Source organism: Pteropus alecto, unplaced genomic scaffold, assembly GCF_000325575.1.
Source record: "Pteropus alecto unplaced genomic scaffold, ASM32557v1 scaffold16, whole genome shotgun sequence".
Classification (NCBI taxonomy): domain Eukaryota; kingdom Metazoa; phylum Chordata; class Mammalia; order Chiroptera; family Pteropodidae; genus Pteropus; species Pteropus alecto.
In genome coordinates this window covers 4833620-4853039 of record NW_006438867.1, presented here as the reverse complement: position 1 = coordinate 4853039, position 19420 = coordinate 4833620, and the positions used below count along the sequence as shown (strand labels likewise).

Here is a 19420-nt window from a genome sequence, read left to right as displayed (position 1 = left end):
AAAAGCACCATATGGTGTCAGCTGCTCTGACTCTCCAGTCCTTTCATCCAGGCGTGGATCTGAATCTTGTGCTCGGACTCCTGTTTGGATGGATGTCATTGCATGGTCCCATGGCTCAGAGAGCAGCGGAAGAAGACCCTTCAAGCTCTCTAATTTATGGCACCCGCATTCCCGTTGTTCACGACCAACACCCGCCATCCTGAGACGCTCCTCAGAGCCAGGGATACCAGCAGTGCCAGTTCACACGCGACAGGTGCAGAAGTCTATCTAGGACACTTAGGTCATGAGCAAGAGTGCTTCATGTGACTAAATAGTCTATGTTGTAGTGCGCCATAGCTGTAGATTGCCTTTGTTTTTGCAATACAGTATTTCAGAGGCCTTCCTTTTCCATTGCAATGTAATCGATAGGTTTACCATAAGGAAAGGAAAATATACATTTAGAAGGGAAACAATTTTTGTATTAAAAACAAAATAAAATTAGAACGAAATTTACTGTGGTACTAGAGGTCATTCAGTAAGCACATATTTTTAAAGGAAGTAAAATGGCATATACCCTTTTGACTAGTCTCTGGGCTTCTTAGATCATGATATACCTGCCTCATTAGATCTCATTAAAGAACCAAAATTAAGGTTCAGCCTGTAGAAGGAACTTACTCCTGATTCTGTCAAGAACGATTACAGGTTTGCCCCAGAGAGGTGAACTGGGATAAAGTGCCAAGGGTTAGGAGCAGAAAAGTCCAGGTAACACAATCCTTCATCTTAAGGGCCTTTGGAAAGTTCGATTGGTAGCTCTCAGTGACAGGTACAAGTTGACAGCTTTATCACTTTTGTTCAGATAAGCTCAGTGCAGATTTCACCTTGATGTGTTCTTATTATCTCCGTACAGTATTCATGCCCGCTCATCCTATATCACTGTGAATATGTTTCTTCTCAATAAAATATAACTGCTAATTATTGAGTGACTTCTTTGCGGTTGGTATTTACATGATCTCACTTAATCATCAAATGAGCCATGTAAAGCAGGTTTCATCGACCCCATTTTAGAGCTGAGCCATTGAATTATTGGAACTGCAGTTTGCTGGCCACTGTTTTTATTCATAACCTCTTCTTGAAGACTTCTCTCATGTTCTGGCTCTCCCATGAGGATCTTATTTCCACTGCAGCCATTTCTCACATCCCATATATTCAAGGGTCTGGAGTAGGATTGCCAGATAAAATACAGGACTCCCAATTAGATTTTAATTTCAGATAAATAATGATTTTGTGTGTGTGTGTGTAAGTATGCCCGGTGTGTGTGTGTGTGTGTGTGTGTGTGTAAGTATGCCCATGTGATACTTGCAGTAATATTTAGTAATACTAAAAAGTTATCTGGTCTATGGCCATGCCACCCTGAACAAGCTCGATCCTGTCTGATCTCGGAAGCTAAGCAGGGTCGGGCCTGGTTAATACTTGGATGGGAGACCACCTAGGAAGATCAGGTGCTGTAGCCATAAAAAATAAAAAATAAGGGATTGTAAGCTGACAACGTCCTTGCAATCTGTGAGGTCAACCAAGGGTTGCCTCGCCTAAAATAAAATAAAATAAAATAAAAATAAAAAAATAAAATAAAAGGTTATCCGAAATTCAAATTAAATTGGGCCTACTGTATTTTTGTGAAATCTGACAACCCTAGGTGAGCTAAGTGTCTCTCTGTGTGTTGTCTCCCCACACCATTTCTCCTTCCTTAGAACCTCTGGCAACTTTGAAAACACATGTCATCAGATTCCACTCTCTACTACCCACCCCTCCTCGCCGTTGTCTGTTACGCTTATGGTTACTTCTGTCAACTCACTAATCATTTCAGCACACGGTTCATTTTCTTCATCTGAATAATTATTTCCATTATACTTATCGTGATTTCAATATCCATGTAGATGATGCTTCAATACTCTTAATTCTGATTTCCTTTACCTTCTAATTTCAAACACTTTCTCTCCATCCCAATTCAAAAGGAGAAGAGTGTAGAGAGCTTTGTAGTGTTAAATAAGGTGATTAGGAAGGCCTCACTGAGGAGATGACTTTGAAGGAAGCAAGAGACCCAGCTCTGTTGACATTTGAACAAAAATTGTCCAGGAAGAGGAACTAGTAAGTGCAAAGGCCTTGAAGTAGATGCGTCCCAGGCTTGATTTGGAAAGTTTCTTGAGAACAGGGATCATATCTTATACTTGGTAGTGTTATTAATTGTGCCCAATAATATTTCACAGGAATAACTGTAACATTTACAGAAGTATGATGATTCATAAAAGAGTAAAATAAGTGTTTAATAAATGAGAGGGGGCACATTGATAGAAGTTTATTAAAGATATCTAAAAATTAATTCCTGTACTGTGCTAACTCTCCATCAAATGACAGCCTTTAGGATTCTGAACGATATATAAACTAAAAGCATAAATTGAATAAGTAGTTAACATTATGTACGACCACAAAAGTGCATTTGAGGGGAGCAGTTTGAGGGGCACAACGAAAGTTTTACTAGGCTAGATATGCAAAATATTTTCCCAAGGTTTTTACATTTTTCTCATTTGAATCAGGTCTTCCAAACATTATGGACTTAGAACAGTTTGTTCGCCTTACGTCTTCTCTCCTACAGGCCAAATTTCTGCAGTTTTCATGACCTTTAGGTTCGTTTACTTTCAACCCTAAGAACCTTGAGAAATGGAGGTAGGGATAGTAAAGATTAGATTTCGTTTTTAGCTATTTCTTCAATAAAGCTTTATTGGGTGCCTGCCGAGTGAGAAAGCCCCAAACCGTAAAATCCTAGCGTCAAGAACAAAGCTCCACATAGTAAATATTTTGCAGGTTTCTGAAGAACGTATGAATAATAGAAGAGGCTAGTGGCTTCTCTGAGGCACCTGGAGACATGACTAAAGTATTGGAGCCAAATTTCCAATTTTGTTGAATAGTTTCTGGACTATCACACCGAGCGAGAACAAAGGGAAAATGCCCAAATAAAACAACGACCATTAATAACCGCATGACGCCGACGCGGCGGCTAATTCTGTCCGCACTAGGCTCCCGTAGTCCTCGCCGCCGTAAGTTGTTTACGTCGCGGCCGGTAGTGACGTCACGTGATTTGGAGCTCGCGGGAAGCCTTGTCTTCCCGTCTGGGTACCGGGCCCGCGCGCGCGCGGGACTTTCAAGCGTCGGATCCCGGGAGCTCGAGGCGATATGAGCCTCTGGGTGGACAAATACCGGCCTTGCTCCTTGGGACGGCTGGACTATCACAAGGAGCAGGCGGCCCAGCTGCGCAACCTGGTGAGTCTGCGGACGCGGCGCGGAGAGCAGGGGGCGGGGCGAGGCGGGAAGAGAGGCGGCCCCCAGCTCGCGGGGGTCGCGTCCCCGGGGAGCGGGGTGCGTGCCCCTGTCGCTTCAGAAGGTGACAGACGCTGTGGAAATAAATAAAACAGGGAAGGGGCAAGAGTGTGCGGGCGAGGGTTGTGCTCGTAAAGAAGGAAAGGCCCACTGAGAATTGTTATCCGAGCCAAGTCTTGAATGAAGTGAGAAAGCCCTCGATAAATTTGGACGGAGTGAAACAGGCAGCGGGAACAGCGAGTGCAGGATCCCTGAGGCAGGACTGCGCACAGACTTACAGGAGTCTCGGGGAGGCCGATGTAGCTGGGTAATAGCGGGCCAGCGGGAAGAGTAGTAGAAAACGGGGTGTATGGCGGGGCCTGGGTGCAGAGCCAGTAAATCCTATAGAGTGGGATGGGAAACCATTGGAGGGCTTGGAGTAGAGAAGGGACATCATCTGACTTTTTAACACACTTAAAGTTTTCTGGTATCATTATCATTTACGAATAGGATATTGGATTTATTAGTTTCTGATTCTGAAATAGGTTGTATTAGGTTTTCCTTGAGTTTAATTCCTTACGGAAGAATTGTCTCCTCCATCCTGATGCCTGTTTTTATGTTCTAGTTCCTAAAAGTGGCTAATGACAATGTTTTATGAGAAGCAAATTGAATTTTGTAGAGAATGGAGAGGGAAGAAGGGTCTTGAGAAAAATCTAGCATCTGTGGAAGCCGTTTATCGACTCCTTTTAAGGACCTAAAAGTCCCATGTGCTGATGGAAGTGTTTTTGCTCAGCACTCTGGTCTTCCATTACCCACCATTTTCAGAACTACAGGTACTTTTAAGTACTTTTTTAAAAATGAAAAATAATAAAAAAAGGATTCCATCCTTTTATATGAAATTTATTACAAAAGTTGAGAGTGGGGTGAGATAGGTGTTTTTTTTTCTCTTTAATTATTAGTATTCCATCTATGCTAATTTAAAATAAATCTATTACAGATATACACTTATAGACAAATTACATTTTCTCACAATACCTTTCACTTCGATTTTCTTAGACATAGGATACATTTTATTTTACTTTCGATGGCTTTTTTCAAAATAGAATGTGGAATACATGTTTTGTACAATTATTTAATATGTTGGTCTTATGTGTTAATAGATTTGCTTTGAACAAATGTTTGCCTGTTTGCTGTTGAATCTACTACTTAATAAAACTGAAACATTTAATTTTGATTTAAGTTTTAAAAAAAGGCAGCAAATATTTGTGAAGTACATACTATTTTCCATGCACTGTATTAGGTGACTAGTTCCTTTCCTTGAGACTTTTTTTTCAGTGCCAGAGATAGATGAGTGTACAAAGTATTAAAATTTACAGTAATAAGCACTTCTGTTAAGGTACTTATTTCATTTTTTTCTTTAATTACTTTAAGAACTTTTGGTCCACGAGATACACCTGAGATGCAGACGTGTTCTCATCATCTTTATAGCCTTGGTATTACTGATTCCTAAAAAGGACTGATCATCAAACTCACCTGAGAAGCTTTTTGAACTCACACACACACTCTTGTACTGCAGTGCATCTCTGCCAGTGCCCTACTCCACCCCTTTGTTCTTGTAAGTGCACACACAGACGGGTTTCTAATTCTCTGTATTTGCACTTGCTGAAGGCTTTCTCTTGCTGACATAATGCCCGCCCCCTCCCCATCCACTTTCCTAGTCAGGCTTCAACAAAGGATTGATGAGAAAATGGCTTATCAGACTCCAGCCTCCACACCCCTTGAGTGTGTTAATGCTGTTGTGTATTTTAACACTGACTTCAAGAGTATCCCCAGCAGGATCGAGGCCCAGGTGCCCAGAGTGGTATTTAAATTGATAATACATTTTGTCTTCCTTTCCTTGCAGAATTATCTGCAGAATTTTCCTTTACCTCCCAAATAAACCAAATGCACTCAATTCTTATCAAAGGGACTGTAGAAGATAGGCATTAATCTCAGTTATTGATTCATAATCTCATGGATGGGGTTCAGTTATCAATTAGTCTTTTAAGAAGTTCTCTAGGAGATTCTGACAGTTAGCCAGGTTTGGGAGTTCTTGCTTTCTAGCATATGGTGGTGTATTGCATTTACTATGCTAGGTGTATAATTATATAAAATTAATGCCAGGGAATAATCAACATTCCAGAGTTAATTTTAAAAACATCTGTTTATGTATACTCATATACACACACATATTTGAAATTTTACAGGCAGAGATGTAAAATATTGATACTTAAAAAGTAGTTTAATTCTACCTAGAACAGTTATGTGATTAGGGAAAATGCCTCGATCTTTTTTTTTCCAGGTGCAGTGTGGTGATTTTCCCCATCTGTTAGTTTATGGACCGTCAGGTGCTGGTAAAAAGACAAGAATTATGTGTATTCTACGTGAACTTTATGGTGTTGGAGTAGAAAAGCTGAGAATTGAACATCAGACCATCACAGTAAGCATTTCACTCTGAGGCCCATTCCAAATATTTATAGCACGGAATCTCAGTCCTCATCATCTGTGCGCACCCTCCCTCCCCCCACCCCACATTTCTGCCTCCTGTGTGATTTTAAGTAAGAATTTCACAGGTAATCCTGGTGCACAAGATTGAGAGCTACTGATTTATAGACTTAACTATGATAACCAGACCAAAGTCAGTTACATTTTAAAAGAAATATGAGCAACAGAAGATTTGAGATAAAATGAGAGTGGTTGGATTCATTTTAGATTACGTAGGAAACCAGTGGCTCAGCTGGAACTAGAACTCACGTTTTTAAAATTCATTGTTTTCGGAGCAATAGTGGGCATAGAAAGAAAGGGAATGATTTGGAGGAAAATTTTAAATGTGGAATCAGGCTACTTATAAGGATTGGGCGGCTGACTGACTGGGAAAGAGGGCACGGAGCTCCAGGACGTTGAATGTTCTTGTGATCTTGCCCTGGCTGAGCTTCCAGCCTCATACTGAGCAGCGCACTTTCGTACTCTCCTCAGAGACCATGTTTAAGGTCTGCCTGGAATGCTTCCTCTCGGAGTGCCCTCTAACCCCATTAGAATTAATTTTTCCTCCTACAACTCAGTTTATACTTTTAAAGTACTTCATTTTGCCTTATAGTTATATTTTATTATAGTTATTTATATGTCTTCTATTTTGACAAGATTTTGTTTTTAATTATGTAGAGGACAAGGCATATTTATTTTCATATCTTTCATAGCCGCTGGTATACTGTCTTATACATAGCAGACATTGAAAAAATGTACCCTGACTATATGGATAATAGTGCTATTAATAAAATAAGAGGATAAATAGATTTTAGGCTAATATTGAATACCTCGTATTTAGATGCATTGCTTATAAAATATGCAGGGACAAATTTAACAAAAAAGGTGTGGGATCTGTAGGAAGAAAACTAATATAAAAGCACAAAAACAACTGATCAAATGGAAAGATGTATCATGTTCTCAGATGGGTGGCTTAATATTTAAAAGTGTCTCTTCTCCCCCCAAGTTATAGGATAAATTTCAGTGAAATTCAGTTAAAATTCAACTTGTTTTTAATGGTATGAAATTATCTTAAAGTACATATGAAAGAATACATTGCTGAGACTAGCTGAACTAATTATAAAAAAGGTTTGCGCAGTGGGACTTGTGTGAACAAGTGTTACATCATATTGTAAAGCTACTATAATCAAAATAATACTGTATAAGAATGAGAATAGGAATTAGATCAGTGGAACTGATAGGGAGTTCAGAAATAAGACTATTTCAAATCAATAGGAAAAGGATAAGTCAGCACAAAATGCCAACGAAGTTATCTACCAAGAAGAAAATAAAATTGAATCTATATGATGCCTAGTTTATAAAGATAAATTCTAGATGAAGTAAAGATTTAAATGTTAAAGAGAGACACTAAATGTCTTAGAATAAAATGCCTCAGACTATATAAATAGCCTATGTGTCAGGAATACCTTTTAATAGAAAACATGGAAGATATAGAAGAAAAGAAATAGATACCTGGATATATATAAATTTTAAAAGTTTGAATGAAGATAGCACAAAATCTATAGAAAAATGAATGATTGTCAAAAAATATTTGAAAGGAACATGTTAGGTAAAAGATTTTACAAATTGACAAAGGTGGAAGACAGCCTGTCAGAAATGGAATAAAAAGTCACAGAAGAGAAACATGTAAAGGTGTTGACCTTTCTGGTAGTTGAGGAGAAGCAGAGTAAGTCTATTATATGTACTCTTTAGGATATGTACTATCATATATATAATACACTACTTTACATATATCTCATGTATATTATAGTATGTATAATAAACTTATCAAATTGGCAACAATCAAAGGCATGTGAAACCTGCACACGGTGAATGTTGAGGAAGAATATTTGTTGCTAGTAGAAAACTGAATTGTTAGATTTTTTTTTATGGAAAGCAGGCTGGTTATATGTATAGACACACATATAAAAGTTTTGAAAACATCCCCTTCAATCCAGCAGATTCTTTATTGGGAATCTATTTCATAGAAATGAGATGTGCATGAGACATATATACAAGGATGTTAATGGTGGAATTGTTTCAGACAGCAAAAAACATGAAACAAAATGCCCACCAGTATGACTGACTTGGGGAAATCCATGTTATAGGTTGCTATGCAACTGTAACACCCTATACCAGTGGTCTGAGAGGGATTGCCTAAATGCATTAAGTAGGAAAAGCAAAATGCAGGGAAATATATGTGATTGCCTCTTTTATTTTTTACAAGAAACACTAATGTTCTATATATGTATTTGTGTACTTATTTTTGTGTGTTATGGAGAAGGTTGGGAAAGGACGTGCAGATTGTGTACAAAGATAATCTGGTAATGGGATGATTCGGAAAATGTAATCACAAAACTATGTATAACCCAATTTATATAAAATCACAAAACTGTATGACCCAATTTATATAAAATCATATGTTTACACATTAAGAAAAGAACGGGGTTAATGAAGTTAAAACATTGATGGTGGTTCTGTATAACATTTTATTTTAGTATGCATAAATTGTTGATGTAATTAAAACGGTGAAATACAGAACAGAGGAGAAATAGCCAATAAATAAGTGTTAAAAATATGTTTTCTTTGTTCACAGACTCCATCTAAAAAGAAAATTGAAATTAGCACCATTGCAAGCAATTACCACCTTGAAGTTAATCCCAGGTAAGTTGCTACTATATAGAAATAAGCATTTTTAGAATAGTGGTATTCAGACTTTTTAAAGAGTAGAACCTTTTCTTGGAATAAAATCATTTGTAGAAACACAGTATATAAAACAGTGCCCCGTGTGAAATAGAGAGCCGAGAACCTTTCCGCTTTGCCTTCTCTCTGAGTCCCCCTCAGTCAAATAATTTTAATAATTAAATTTTCTACTGAGCTCAGTGCTTTATTTGAAGTGCATTACATAGTAAGTTTTTTAAAAAATATGTTGCCTCATTCAGAACTGATGAGCAAAGTATGTCTAAAAAGTTTGTAATATCCGGAATGAATATTTCACAAGGCGATTTGGGGTAACCATATCTTTGCCACTCCTTTGTTTCAATTTCTTGATTAGAGGGTATTATAATAGTCCACCAACCAACATCTGTCTTATCTATCATGAGATAACAAGGTTAGGATCTTGTTGGAGGCACATTGAACACTCATGTCATAGCAGATATATACTGCTTAAGTTAAATGGTGTAAAAATGATTGTATTGGGAGCAAAGTTGGGTAAGGCTTCAGGCTTCTCCGGGGCCTGATATGTTCTTGAAGGAGAACAGAATCGAGGACATCATCAGGCAAAGGTACCTTTATGAGCACTGGCACAGAGACAAGAATGAACATCTGTTTTGAGACTGAGTGGGGTTGCAGGAAGAGAGTTACAAGGTAATATTTGGTATAAAGCACCTTGTGAGAAGTTTTAAATGGTTTACTATATGTAGTCCTCAAAACAACCGTAACAAACAGATATTTTCCCTGAGTACGTCAAAGAAAATTAAGAGAAGTAAGGTTGATGGGAAGAGTTTGATCATAAAAATAGAGAAAGCATTAGTTACATAGACAAAAGGAAAATATTTTGGGTTTTTAACTAGGAAATGAACATAAAAGACACTCTAGGTGTATTGATCTAATAATAGTGAATTGAGAAAGACTTGATGACTGGGAGAATAATGTAAAAGCTGATTGCTTTGCCCTCTTTCTCATTGTGAGTTCCTCTATCGCAAGAACAGTCAATTAGAGATGAAGCGGATTGTTTTTCAGGTGTTCTAAATTGACATTCAGCCTAAATTAACCAGGTGACTTCTGTTGGTTTGTGAGGTGCGTGACTTAAATGCCAAAGCAGTAATGTAGACATTAAATAACAGATAATGCCAATAGTAAGTCAACAGCTTATCTTAAACTCCATTTGCTTATCGCATTCTCTTGCCGAGGGAATCAGCTCCATGCTCCTACTGGGAGCAGACTTGTCAAGCCTTGTCCTCTCTCAGACCTTTGAATTTCGATGATGGGAAAGAGGAATGGAGATTAAATTTGTGTTTCAAAGATTTGTTTTTATATTTTGAGTAATTATAGATAATTAAGAAATTAACTGTAACTAGGTATTAACTATAATTGGTACAGAAGTGTTAGAGTATTTAACAAACTTAATTATTAGTGCTCCTTTTAAATAACAGTAAACTTAAAAGAACATTTAGTGTTTTCAGTGACGTTAATTAAATTGTAATTCAGTATTGGAATACCGTATAATAACCCTAAAATATTTCACTTTTAAAGTGTTGTGAATTATTAGGTGTTATTAATTTTGATTAAAATCTTAAGCATTGTCTTATAATAGATTAAGGGCATGATACTATCAAGTTATTTATATATATTTATATTATGTTTATATATATATATGTATTTACCATTATTTTTGTCTTGCATAGTGATGCTGGAAATAGTGACCGGGTAGTAATTCAGGAGATGTTGAAAACAGTGGCACAATCTCAGCAACTTGAAACAAATTCTCAAAGAGACTTTAAAGGTACGTAGTAAAAAGATTTCTTTTTGTTAAGACACTCACATTATAAGCAATGAGTATGAGAGCAAATATAGTGGGAAGTTATAAATTTCATCCATTTAGCAAATGTTAACTTCCTGTTCTTTGCCAAGCATTATGCTACATTTTTGCGGGGGTAGGTATCTAAAAGTGAATAAGAGAGGCATGATCTCTGGGCTTAGGAGTTTGTTATCCAGTGCAATTGAATTTTGGCAGAAAGAGGATGTTGGTGCCACCCATTTGTTGGAACTAGATGAATAATGAAAAACACTTTATTTAATAGAAATTACAGAATTGAAGAACAGCTGTTCTTAGGACCAAAGCTATATGTTCGTTATCACATATTTGAATCAACAGGAAGATTAAAATCATCTATAATTTTACCATCCAGAGACAATTATTGTTACACTTTCGTCATTACCTTCCAGCGTCATTAATCATCTTATAGAAGATTTTGTGATGATAAATATGCCAACACTTAATGCTTTTGATATATTTTGCCAAATTCTTCATCTGTAATAAGGTATAGGTTTATACAACCATCAGCAGTAATGGGGAATGCCCATTCCTTCTCAATGTTTGTCAGTGCTGCGGATAATTAATTTTTGTCAGTTTAAGCAGAGAAAATAAGTTGTGTTTTGTTTTTCTTTAGTAAGTGTAATAATTTTCCTTTGTTGCTCATTTTCATGTTTTTTGATTTGCCTACGCTTTTTCTTATCTTTCCTCCTCAGTCTCCGTATTTCAACATAAATTTATATTTACTTATTTTTGCTACTATAAATGGCGTCTTCTCTTATATTTACTTTGTTTACATATATGATACCTTTTGATGTTTATATCTTCATTTTATATCGTATATTATTAAATTCTTATTGTTTATAATAGTCTTCCTATTGTTTCTTTTGTGTTTTTCAGACATATATTCATATCATCTAACTGAGTTTTTTTCTCTTCTGATTTGTATGGCTTTAAATACTTTCTCTTGTTTAATTATGTTTGCCAGCAGCTCCAGTACAGTGTTTAATAGTAGAGAGAGTGGATGATGATGTTTTTATGACCAAAGTGAGAGAGCCTTAAGGTTTCTCCACAGTTAATTGCTGGATTTTGGCGTTTCTGGAGTAAACCTCACTTGGTCACAATGTGTAAATTTTTAAAATATGCTGCTGTTTTCTGCCTACCAGATTTATTTTTGTATCAGTGGTCTATAGTACCTTTTGTTTGATGCGATTTTTGTCATATTTCTGGATCAGCCTCCTTGTCTGTTTTTCCTGTTCTGTTCAGTTTGGATTCTGTTTCAGAGATGCTCCTTATTGTGCAGGGTACTTCCTTTTGTTATTTTCAGTCTGCTTTTCTGTCCACACCTACTGCATCCTGGTTCCATTGCTCTTGACCATGGATTGAGCCCCGTGGGTGCTGTTCTCAGGCCCTTGATGCTTCCCTGTGGGTTCCTGTGGGCGGTTTGGGGCTCTGTCCTAAAGGCTGTCAGAAACCCAGGGGATCCCGGCCATTTCCTCCCACACGTAGTTCTCACTTGCTCACACTTGGGATTCTTAGTTAAAACTTGTCACTTAGTTTTGATATAAATGTTGTCTATGGGTCTTTGGTCTTAAAATCTCTGGTTCTGTCTGTCTGTATGGAAAAGATTCAAATGCAACAATGCTAGCGCTGCTATCTTCTGGAAATAATTTAATGTCATGAAAAATACAACAGTTGGATTCAGTTGCTACCTACATGTTATTGCTGAAACGCTTTAAGGCCAATCCTTGATTATTGCCAGGTGGAAACTTACTGTACAAGTGACCAGATAGCTTTATGCCTTGTTGGCTACATCGCTTGTGCCAGTTTTCGCCCAAAGTATATTCCTTAGATTGCTGTTTTAAGATGTTCCACAGATGTGCCTCTGGGATAAAATATTTTGGGGAAATATAGCACGGTACACCCATCTTGGTGATTTTTAGTGCATGTAAATACAACAAAGCCTACAGTGAAGTCATTCTACAGCAAAGCAACCTCTTTCACTTCATTTAGCGTAGAGTTTCTTAGGCTTGTTTGATTTTAGAATTTTAAAAATAAAAAAATAAATGATTTTCATCATACCCACAACTTTTATAAGTCCTTGCCTAATGGAGGAGTAGTATTGAGGGATTATTTAGAATTTCACTCTGAATAACGAGGAGGAGGAGAAAGAGAGATATTCAGGTTTAAGTTTGTTTTGTTTCTCCTCGTCTCAGTGGTTTTATTGACAGAGGTTGACAAACTCACGAAAGATGCTCAACATGCCTTGCGCCGAACCATGGAAAAGTATATGTCCACCTGCAGATTGATCTTATGTTGCAATTCTACATCTAAAGTGATACCACCTATTCGTAGTAGGTGCCTGGCAGTTCGTGTGCCTGCTCCCAGCATTGAAGATGTAAGTCACGTTCTGTCTTTGTTTCTATAAAGACACAGTGAGGTGTGTTATTAATTCAGGAACAGCTGTGGTCTGAATGCGAATCATTAAAAGATGTACAAATCAATATATATAGTAGTAAATATCAGACACCAGTATATAGAAAGTATTCTTCTCTTTAAATCATCTTTTACTGTAAACAAGTAGATATTATAAATTTTACTAAACTAGGGAAGGGCTAGTTATTTAGTATCTTCTACCTCAACCTGATTTAATTGGCTTTGGAGGAGACTTGAGTATGGAAGAAATAGATTTTGCAAGGAAATGATGCGGGAATACCTACTCCCTAGGTAGGGGACCAAAGTTAGTGTGAAACAACATATGTATGTGTGTGTGTATGTATATTTGTCATTCTTAATAGCTATTAGTAAAACTACTGATTCTCAAAATAAGCAGCCTTCCTGTCAGTATTTGGGGCAATTTTATGCAAAATAGGGATAATATGTGACTTTGTATTAGTTGCAAAGTGGTAAAATACCTATATTTTAAATTTCACTTGTAAAAATTTGGGGAGTGATACAGTTAAAAGGGTCAATAAAGCAGGCAGGACTACTAGGGTACACCACTCCCACAGGCACCATTCATGTCTGAGTCCATGCAAATAACACCCCTTGAGTTGTGCAGAATTCAGCCCATGTGGCTCTACTTGGCAGCTCTGCTCTTGCTACCGACCTGGGACCCTGTGTCTCCTCCAGCTGTCTCGAGGAGGCTGGCAGGCTTGGACCTGGGACTAGGTCTTCATCCAGTTGCAAGGCTGGCTGCTTGCTCTTTCTGACAGCTAGGCTAGACCCCTGACTTCCTGCTAAAGGAGCATGTGGGTTAGGGTAGGATAGTGACCCTCCCCGCCCCCAAAAAAAGGCTTATAAAGATGTTATTAACAGAAATTGTCTCGATATGCTGTTTGACAGATGGCCCATTTTTGTTAATTATTTTATTTGTAGATTTGTCATGTGTTATCATCTGTGTGCAAGAAGGAAGGTCTGACTCTTCCTCCACAGCTGGCTTATAGACTTGCAGAGAAGTCCTGCAGGAATCTCAGAAAAGCCCTCCTCATGTGTGAAGCCTGCAGAGTGCAGCAGTGAGTGAAAGGGGCAGTTAGCACAGAACACTTTCTGAAAAATAAGCACACTTCCATTCAATTTATCATGTTCTTTTTTTGTCGTGTAGATATCCTTTTACTGCAGATCAAGAGGTCCCTGAAACAGATTGGGAGGTGTATCTGAGGGAGACCGCCAATGCTATCGTCAGTCAGCAGACTCCACAAAGGTAACGGTGTAAAAGGTGACCATGAAAGTGGCCATCGAGGTAGTGTAGATACTCTGAGTTTCAGGTTAGCAGTTTTATACTAACACCTTGCAATTTAGAATAATTAAATCTTGACTCTAAAAACTCAACTTTTTAAAGAAAAGGTAGGATTAATTTTAGAAATTTAGTGGTTCAGAAAAGTGGGTGTGTGGTATCATGGCTTCTGTTAAGCTGTTCACATGTAAATGTGGAACTTATAAATTAAAACTTATCTTGGAGTTTTTAGTTTTTCTTTTAGGTTCTCAGGTGACTTAAAATTAATACATAGCATAATGTGTCTAGTTTTTTAATATTCAAAAGAACAATATATAACTTTGCAATTGATGCATCAAAAGCTAGAAGGATACCAGACTGAGTCAGACTTCTAGTCTTCTACAGATTTTTAGGTGTGATGATAGGATCTGTTAAGAAGAATATTGTGTATATGTTGTCAGCATTTAGGAAGGGTTTGGAGGCACATTTGGTGCACGGTTGTTTCCATTTATTTCTATTTGGATCGATTTAGTAGTGGCCATACTGAAAATATTTCAACCACTGGTTGTTTGATTTGTGACAGCTTTGAGAAGGGCAGTCTGTTCTCCAAATGAAGAGTGACAGTCTGAAGGCCCACCACCTTTGGGAAGCCTGGGGAAGATTCCTTAGGCTCGCTGAGACCCAGTCTCCTATTCTTATTGTTTGTCAGAACTAGAAACCATTTTTAGACTTAGAGAAAGTAGTTGATTGTTTTAGAAAACAAACAGTGCAGTCACGAAAATGTGAACTTCACTGGTTTATGTGAACATTATCATGAGAGGAATATCCCATATTCCTCCTCTTGGGTGATATATCTGATGAATTCCAATTTTTATAAGAGACTCTTTAAAGGGATTATCACATATTCTTCTGGCTATCACACAGATAAGTGGAGGCGAATAGACATACGTAATGGGTACTTAGTATTTAATCAAGGTTTGCTTTGAATTCCTATAAATCAGTTATTTTGGTTGAAGAAATTAATAGTTTTAAAAAAGTACCAAACATCATAAGTAGTCTTTTTGGAAAAGAAACCTTGACTTTAGAAAAAAAATGTGCATTCTATTGTGTAAAATGTAGATCAGTAAAGAATCTCAGCCTTTAAAGAGGTAACATTCAAACAGCATGCCTTACAGGTCTTGTTCTTTTATAAAATATTTCCACATTGAAGAAGACTTTCTTGTTTTTCTTTCTGATTTTATAGAAAAACTGGTGGCAGTGGTAGAACTTTCCTACTTTTAAGAGATTTAGTTACAGATGTTGAAATATTCAACAGTTATTAGATGCATTCTTAAGACTTTAGTTGATCATTGCTCCTTAATTCTTCTACCTGAGGCTACCCTTTCCTCCAATTTTCCACACAGGTTTTGGCAGCTCATAAATGAACTTGTTCCAGCAGAGGTGCTGCTGTTTCCAGTGGAAACTAACAGTTGTAGGGATTGATTGCATTGTACTGTGTAACAAGAAATTTCTCTCAATTCCAGAAATCCTTGGGGCTGGCCAAAAGTATTGGAAGGACCGCTGTCATTCCGATCATTGCCACACAGTACCAAATGACTGCTTCTGATTTTTGACCTCTTAGTCTTGCCGTAATATTTACAGTCTCGATTTTTGTTTGTCTTAGGAAAGTCATAATTTTCTAATTTGAATAGCAGCTAACATTTAGCAGATAATTATTATGTCCGTTCTTATACTATGTTATTTCAAGTCATATAACAGATCTATGAAGAAAGTATCATTACTCTCTATTTTGTAGATAAGAAAACTGATATTTGGGAGATCGTTGCTTATTCAGGGACATTCAGTTAGTAAGAGGCAGTTCTAGAATACCATGTTTCTCTGACAGAAGAATTTGTACTCTTTATCAATTGTAACCCTCAAGAAATGATGACACAAGCATAGTATATGTAGAGTATATTCATTTTTTAGAAACTGGGTTATATTAGAAATTACCTCAGACTAAGATGAGATGCATGTAAACGTGCATGAAATAACATGGTATAATTACAGCACAGTGTATAGTTAAATATATCCTGAATCAACTTTTCAAAAATAAGGTGTATGCATAATTATTAAAATAACAATAGTATTTGTCATATATGTTTCTTATGCTTTAATAATCAGGTTTATTTTTGAGATATACCACTATGTCCGAGAGGGATCAAGGGTTTTGGAGTCAGAACTGAATTAAAGTGCTGCCTCAATTACATGAGTTTTGGTAAAACCTTAACCTTTCTGAACTTCAAGTTCTTTTCAGTAAGAGAGAGCAGTGGTATTAGGAATAAATCGTGTACTGCAGTGAACTTCAAACAGTAATGAGTTAGAGAAGTGCCAGGTCAGACATTTGGACTTAGGAGTAAGACAGGTCTGTCTGTGTTTAAGTCAGGGCTCTGCTGTGCTCACCTTTGTCAGGTAACTTAAACTACCCAAGCCTTATTTTTTTCATCTGAAAAAACAGAGATAATGCCCACTCACAGATGGTGTGAGGACTGTTTTAAATCATTTGTTATAGTGTCTTGCACACAGCAGGTACTCAAAAAATGCTAGTTCTTTTTTAAATGTTTAGTAAGCTTTATTATGGCATAGCTTGATACTCCTCGATTTCCAGGAAAGGGGTTTGAACTTTTAAGAAATCTTTTATAATCACTTCCCTGATTAATCCGAAGTGTGGAACATCTCCGGTATCATTTTAGTAAAGATTCAGAACAGCTTTTTTTCTCCTTTATGGTAGGTTAAGTATATACATAGTAGAGATAAAGGTACTTGTTTGATGTATATTTAGAATTTTAGTTGTTGCTTTTTTTCTTACTGTTTTAAAATGTCTATTTCCCTCCTTCACTCCTTTCCCTCCCATAAGTGTTATGAGAAGGGTCTGGGGTTCGGGCCTCGGAGCCTGGAATGTTCGTGTTTACTTAGGCAGCCTGGTCCGCTTCCTAGAACCTCTCGTGTTGCCCCTTTTATAACAGGACAGCTTTGCTTCCCCGAGTTGCTTTTTCACTTTGCAGTCTGGGCAGTAGCATTATATTATTACATCATCCTTATAGTCTTCTGTCACTTGTGTGATCGAGTGATCTTTAATCTTTTCATGACTGTTTTCTAGGTGTCCTAGGTATCATCTACTTGGAAAATAAATATGTTACTTGATATGTCATTAAAGTATATTAAAATCCGTGGTGTGAAATAAACTCAGCTGTCACTTTTCAATTCTTCATTTCTTTCTGGTACTTTCATGGTATTTCATTATGACTAATAACCCTGAATACAAATGTTGTCTGATTTCAATAGAATTCTGAACATTTTCTTTTAGAAAAATGAACTGAAATTAAGAAAAGCTTCTATATATGTATCCTAAGTATGACAGGCTATTTAAGAAAATGTCTGTATTGCATTAATTTATAAAGTTAAACAGCATAGTAGGTACTTGGAAAATTACCTCTTTATCACAAAATATTAATTATTATGTTTTCTGTAGACTCCTTGAAGTTCGTGGAAGACTCTATGAGCTTTTGACTCATTGTATTCCTCCTGAAATAATAATGAAGGTAACTTGATTTGGACTTTGGGTAGGTGATTACAGGGCTTCTGTATTACTAAGATAATGCTGTCACCTCTTTTATCCAGTTCATTCATTCAGTGGGTATATATTGAGCCTCTCCTGTATGATAGGAACCATTAGGAGAGTGTTGAAGAAGACAGGGGAGGGCCTACCTTCAAAGAAGTTACATTATAGTGGGGCGAAATGGGAAATAAAGAAGCAGGAGGATTTCAGAATGTTGTGTGTTAAAAAGGACGTAAGATGAAATGATAATAATGGAGGGCGGGGCTAAGGAACAGCCGTAATAGCTTCTCTGAGGATTAACAGAAGGGAACCGTGTAGATAGATGGCTGGGGAACAGGTATTTCAGATAGCAAGGTTCAGTGCAGGTGGGAATGAGGTTGAAGTTGGCAGAGTCTAGACTGTGGGATATTATAAGGCACAGCTTTAGAGTTGAACTAGCAGCTAACCTAGCTAGCTAGCTAGATTGGTTGACTGTTAGATTTAGGGAATGCAGGGTTTTTTGTTTCTATTTATTAAAATTATATTGTAATATTTACAAGAAAAAATTCGAGTGATCCCAAAAATAGAAAAGATAATCAAAGTCCACCCTTTCATTTCAATAAAATTTGTAGCCAGTTTTAACAGACCTCTATTCTGTTCACATAGAAATAAGCCCATAAAAGAGAGAGAGAGCATATGTGTGTTTAGTTTCACAAACTGCATAGTGTTCTGCACTGTTTTCAGTCTACCTTGTAGCATGGTGATGTTTCATGACAGTACAAATTTACTTTATTCCTCTTTATGGTTAAATGGGATTTCTTGGTATATCACTTTTTTTTTTTTTAACGTGAACTCTATTGGAACATTAGGTTGTCTATAGATTATTATTATTATTAATGTTGTAGTAAGCATCTTTATCCTTACATTTTTGCACCCTTGTACATTTAAATAGACATTTGGAATTTAGAATATGGTAGATAATTACCATAATTTTACATTAAAGAAAAGGTAAATCATTTTTTGACTTTTGGACGAAGACTGTCATTCCATATAAAAGAATTAAAGATTTCACAAATTAAAAAAAATACATATTTTACTTAACACTTCTTTTGTGAATGAGAGAAATAAAGCTTGTTTAGCTACTGTTTTTTTAAATAATTACTTTTTTAATTACCAGTTATCTCTCTTCAGGGCCTCCTGTCAGAACTTTTACATAATTGCGATGGACAACTGAAAGGAGAAGTAGCCCAGATGGCAGCTTACTATGAGCATCGTCTGCAGCTGGGCAGCAAGGCCATTTATCACTTGGAAGCATTTGTGGCCAAATTTATGGCACTTTATAAGAAGTTCATGGAGGACGGATTGGAAGGCATGATGTTCTGACACCTATCAGTAAATCTTCCTAATATTTCTCAGCATTTACATTCAGTTTATTTTCGAAGAGCTGCAGGTAAAATAAACTTAACTTTACTTAAGCATGTCCTGTTTGTGTGTTTTTTTTTTTATATAATCTGTGCACCATTAATCATTCTCCTCTAAGTTAAAGAATTGCTCCTATTTCATTGAAGTATATATTTTGAAGAACACAACTAGAAATGTCAGAGTCCAGGAACATGATTTTATTTTAATAATTTGTTATCCAAGTGTGCAATGTTGAATCTTTCATTTTTTATTTAATCTCTCACCTGCTGAAGGAAAT

The 19420-nt window shown here is 36.7% G+C and overlaps 1 protein-coding gene and 1 pseudogene across 5 annotated transcripts; both read left to right on the top strand.

The window, feature by feature from the left end:
* Positions 1-1371: 1371 nt before the first annotated feature.
* On the top strand, positions 1372-1490 carry LOC112482952 (annotated as a pseudogene).
* A 1611-nt stretch (positions 1491-3101) lies between these two features.
* RFC3 (replication factor C subunit 3) lies at positions 3102-19199 on the top strand. Of its 5 annotated transcripts, none has more exons than XM_006915819.3 (10): positions 3155-3294; positions 4762-4945; positions 5672-5809; positions 8489-8556; positions 10302-10399; positions 12646-12827; positions 13808-13944; positions 14034-14132; positions 17656-17725; positions 18913-19199. In XM_006915819.3, exons 3-10 carry the CDS (start codon positions 5741-5743, stop codon positions 19102-19104), a joined length of 915 nt encoding a protein of 304 aa, XP_006915881.1. In that variant the 5' UTR covers positions 3155-3294; positions 4762-4945; positions 5672-5740; the 3' UTR covers positions 19105-19199. The 5 variants fall into 5 exon arrangements, with proteins under 5 accessions (XP_006915880.1, XP_015447934.1, XP_006915881.1 ...); XM_015592446.2 differs by lacking the exon at positions 4762-4945 and adding an exon at positions 3956-4163 and having other exon boundaries at positions 3156-3294; XM_006915818.3 differs by lacking the exon at positions 4762-4945 and having other exon boundaries at positions 3102-3294.
* The last annotated feature ends 221 nt before the right edge of the window (positions 19200-19420 follow it).

Excerpts from the sequence above, each read along its gene's own strand:
- RFC3 (XM_006915818.3), top strand. The coding sequence starts at position 3,208 with ATGAGCCTCTGGGTGGACAAATACCGGCCTTGCTCCTTGGGACGGCTG. Across the intron at positions 5,810-8,488 it reads TTGAACATCAGACCATCACA|ACTCCATCTAAAAAGAAAAT; the intron begins GTAAGCATTTCA and ends CTTTGTTCACAG. Across the intron at positions 12,828-13,807 it reads CTGCTCCCAGCATTGAAGAT|ATTTGTCATGTGTTATCATC; the intron begins GTAAGTCACGTT and ends TTTTATTTGTAG.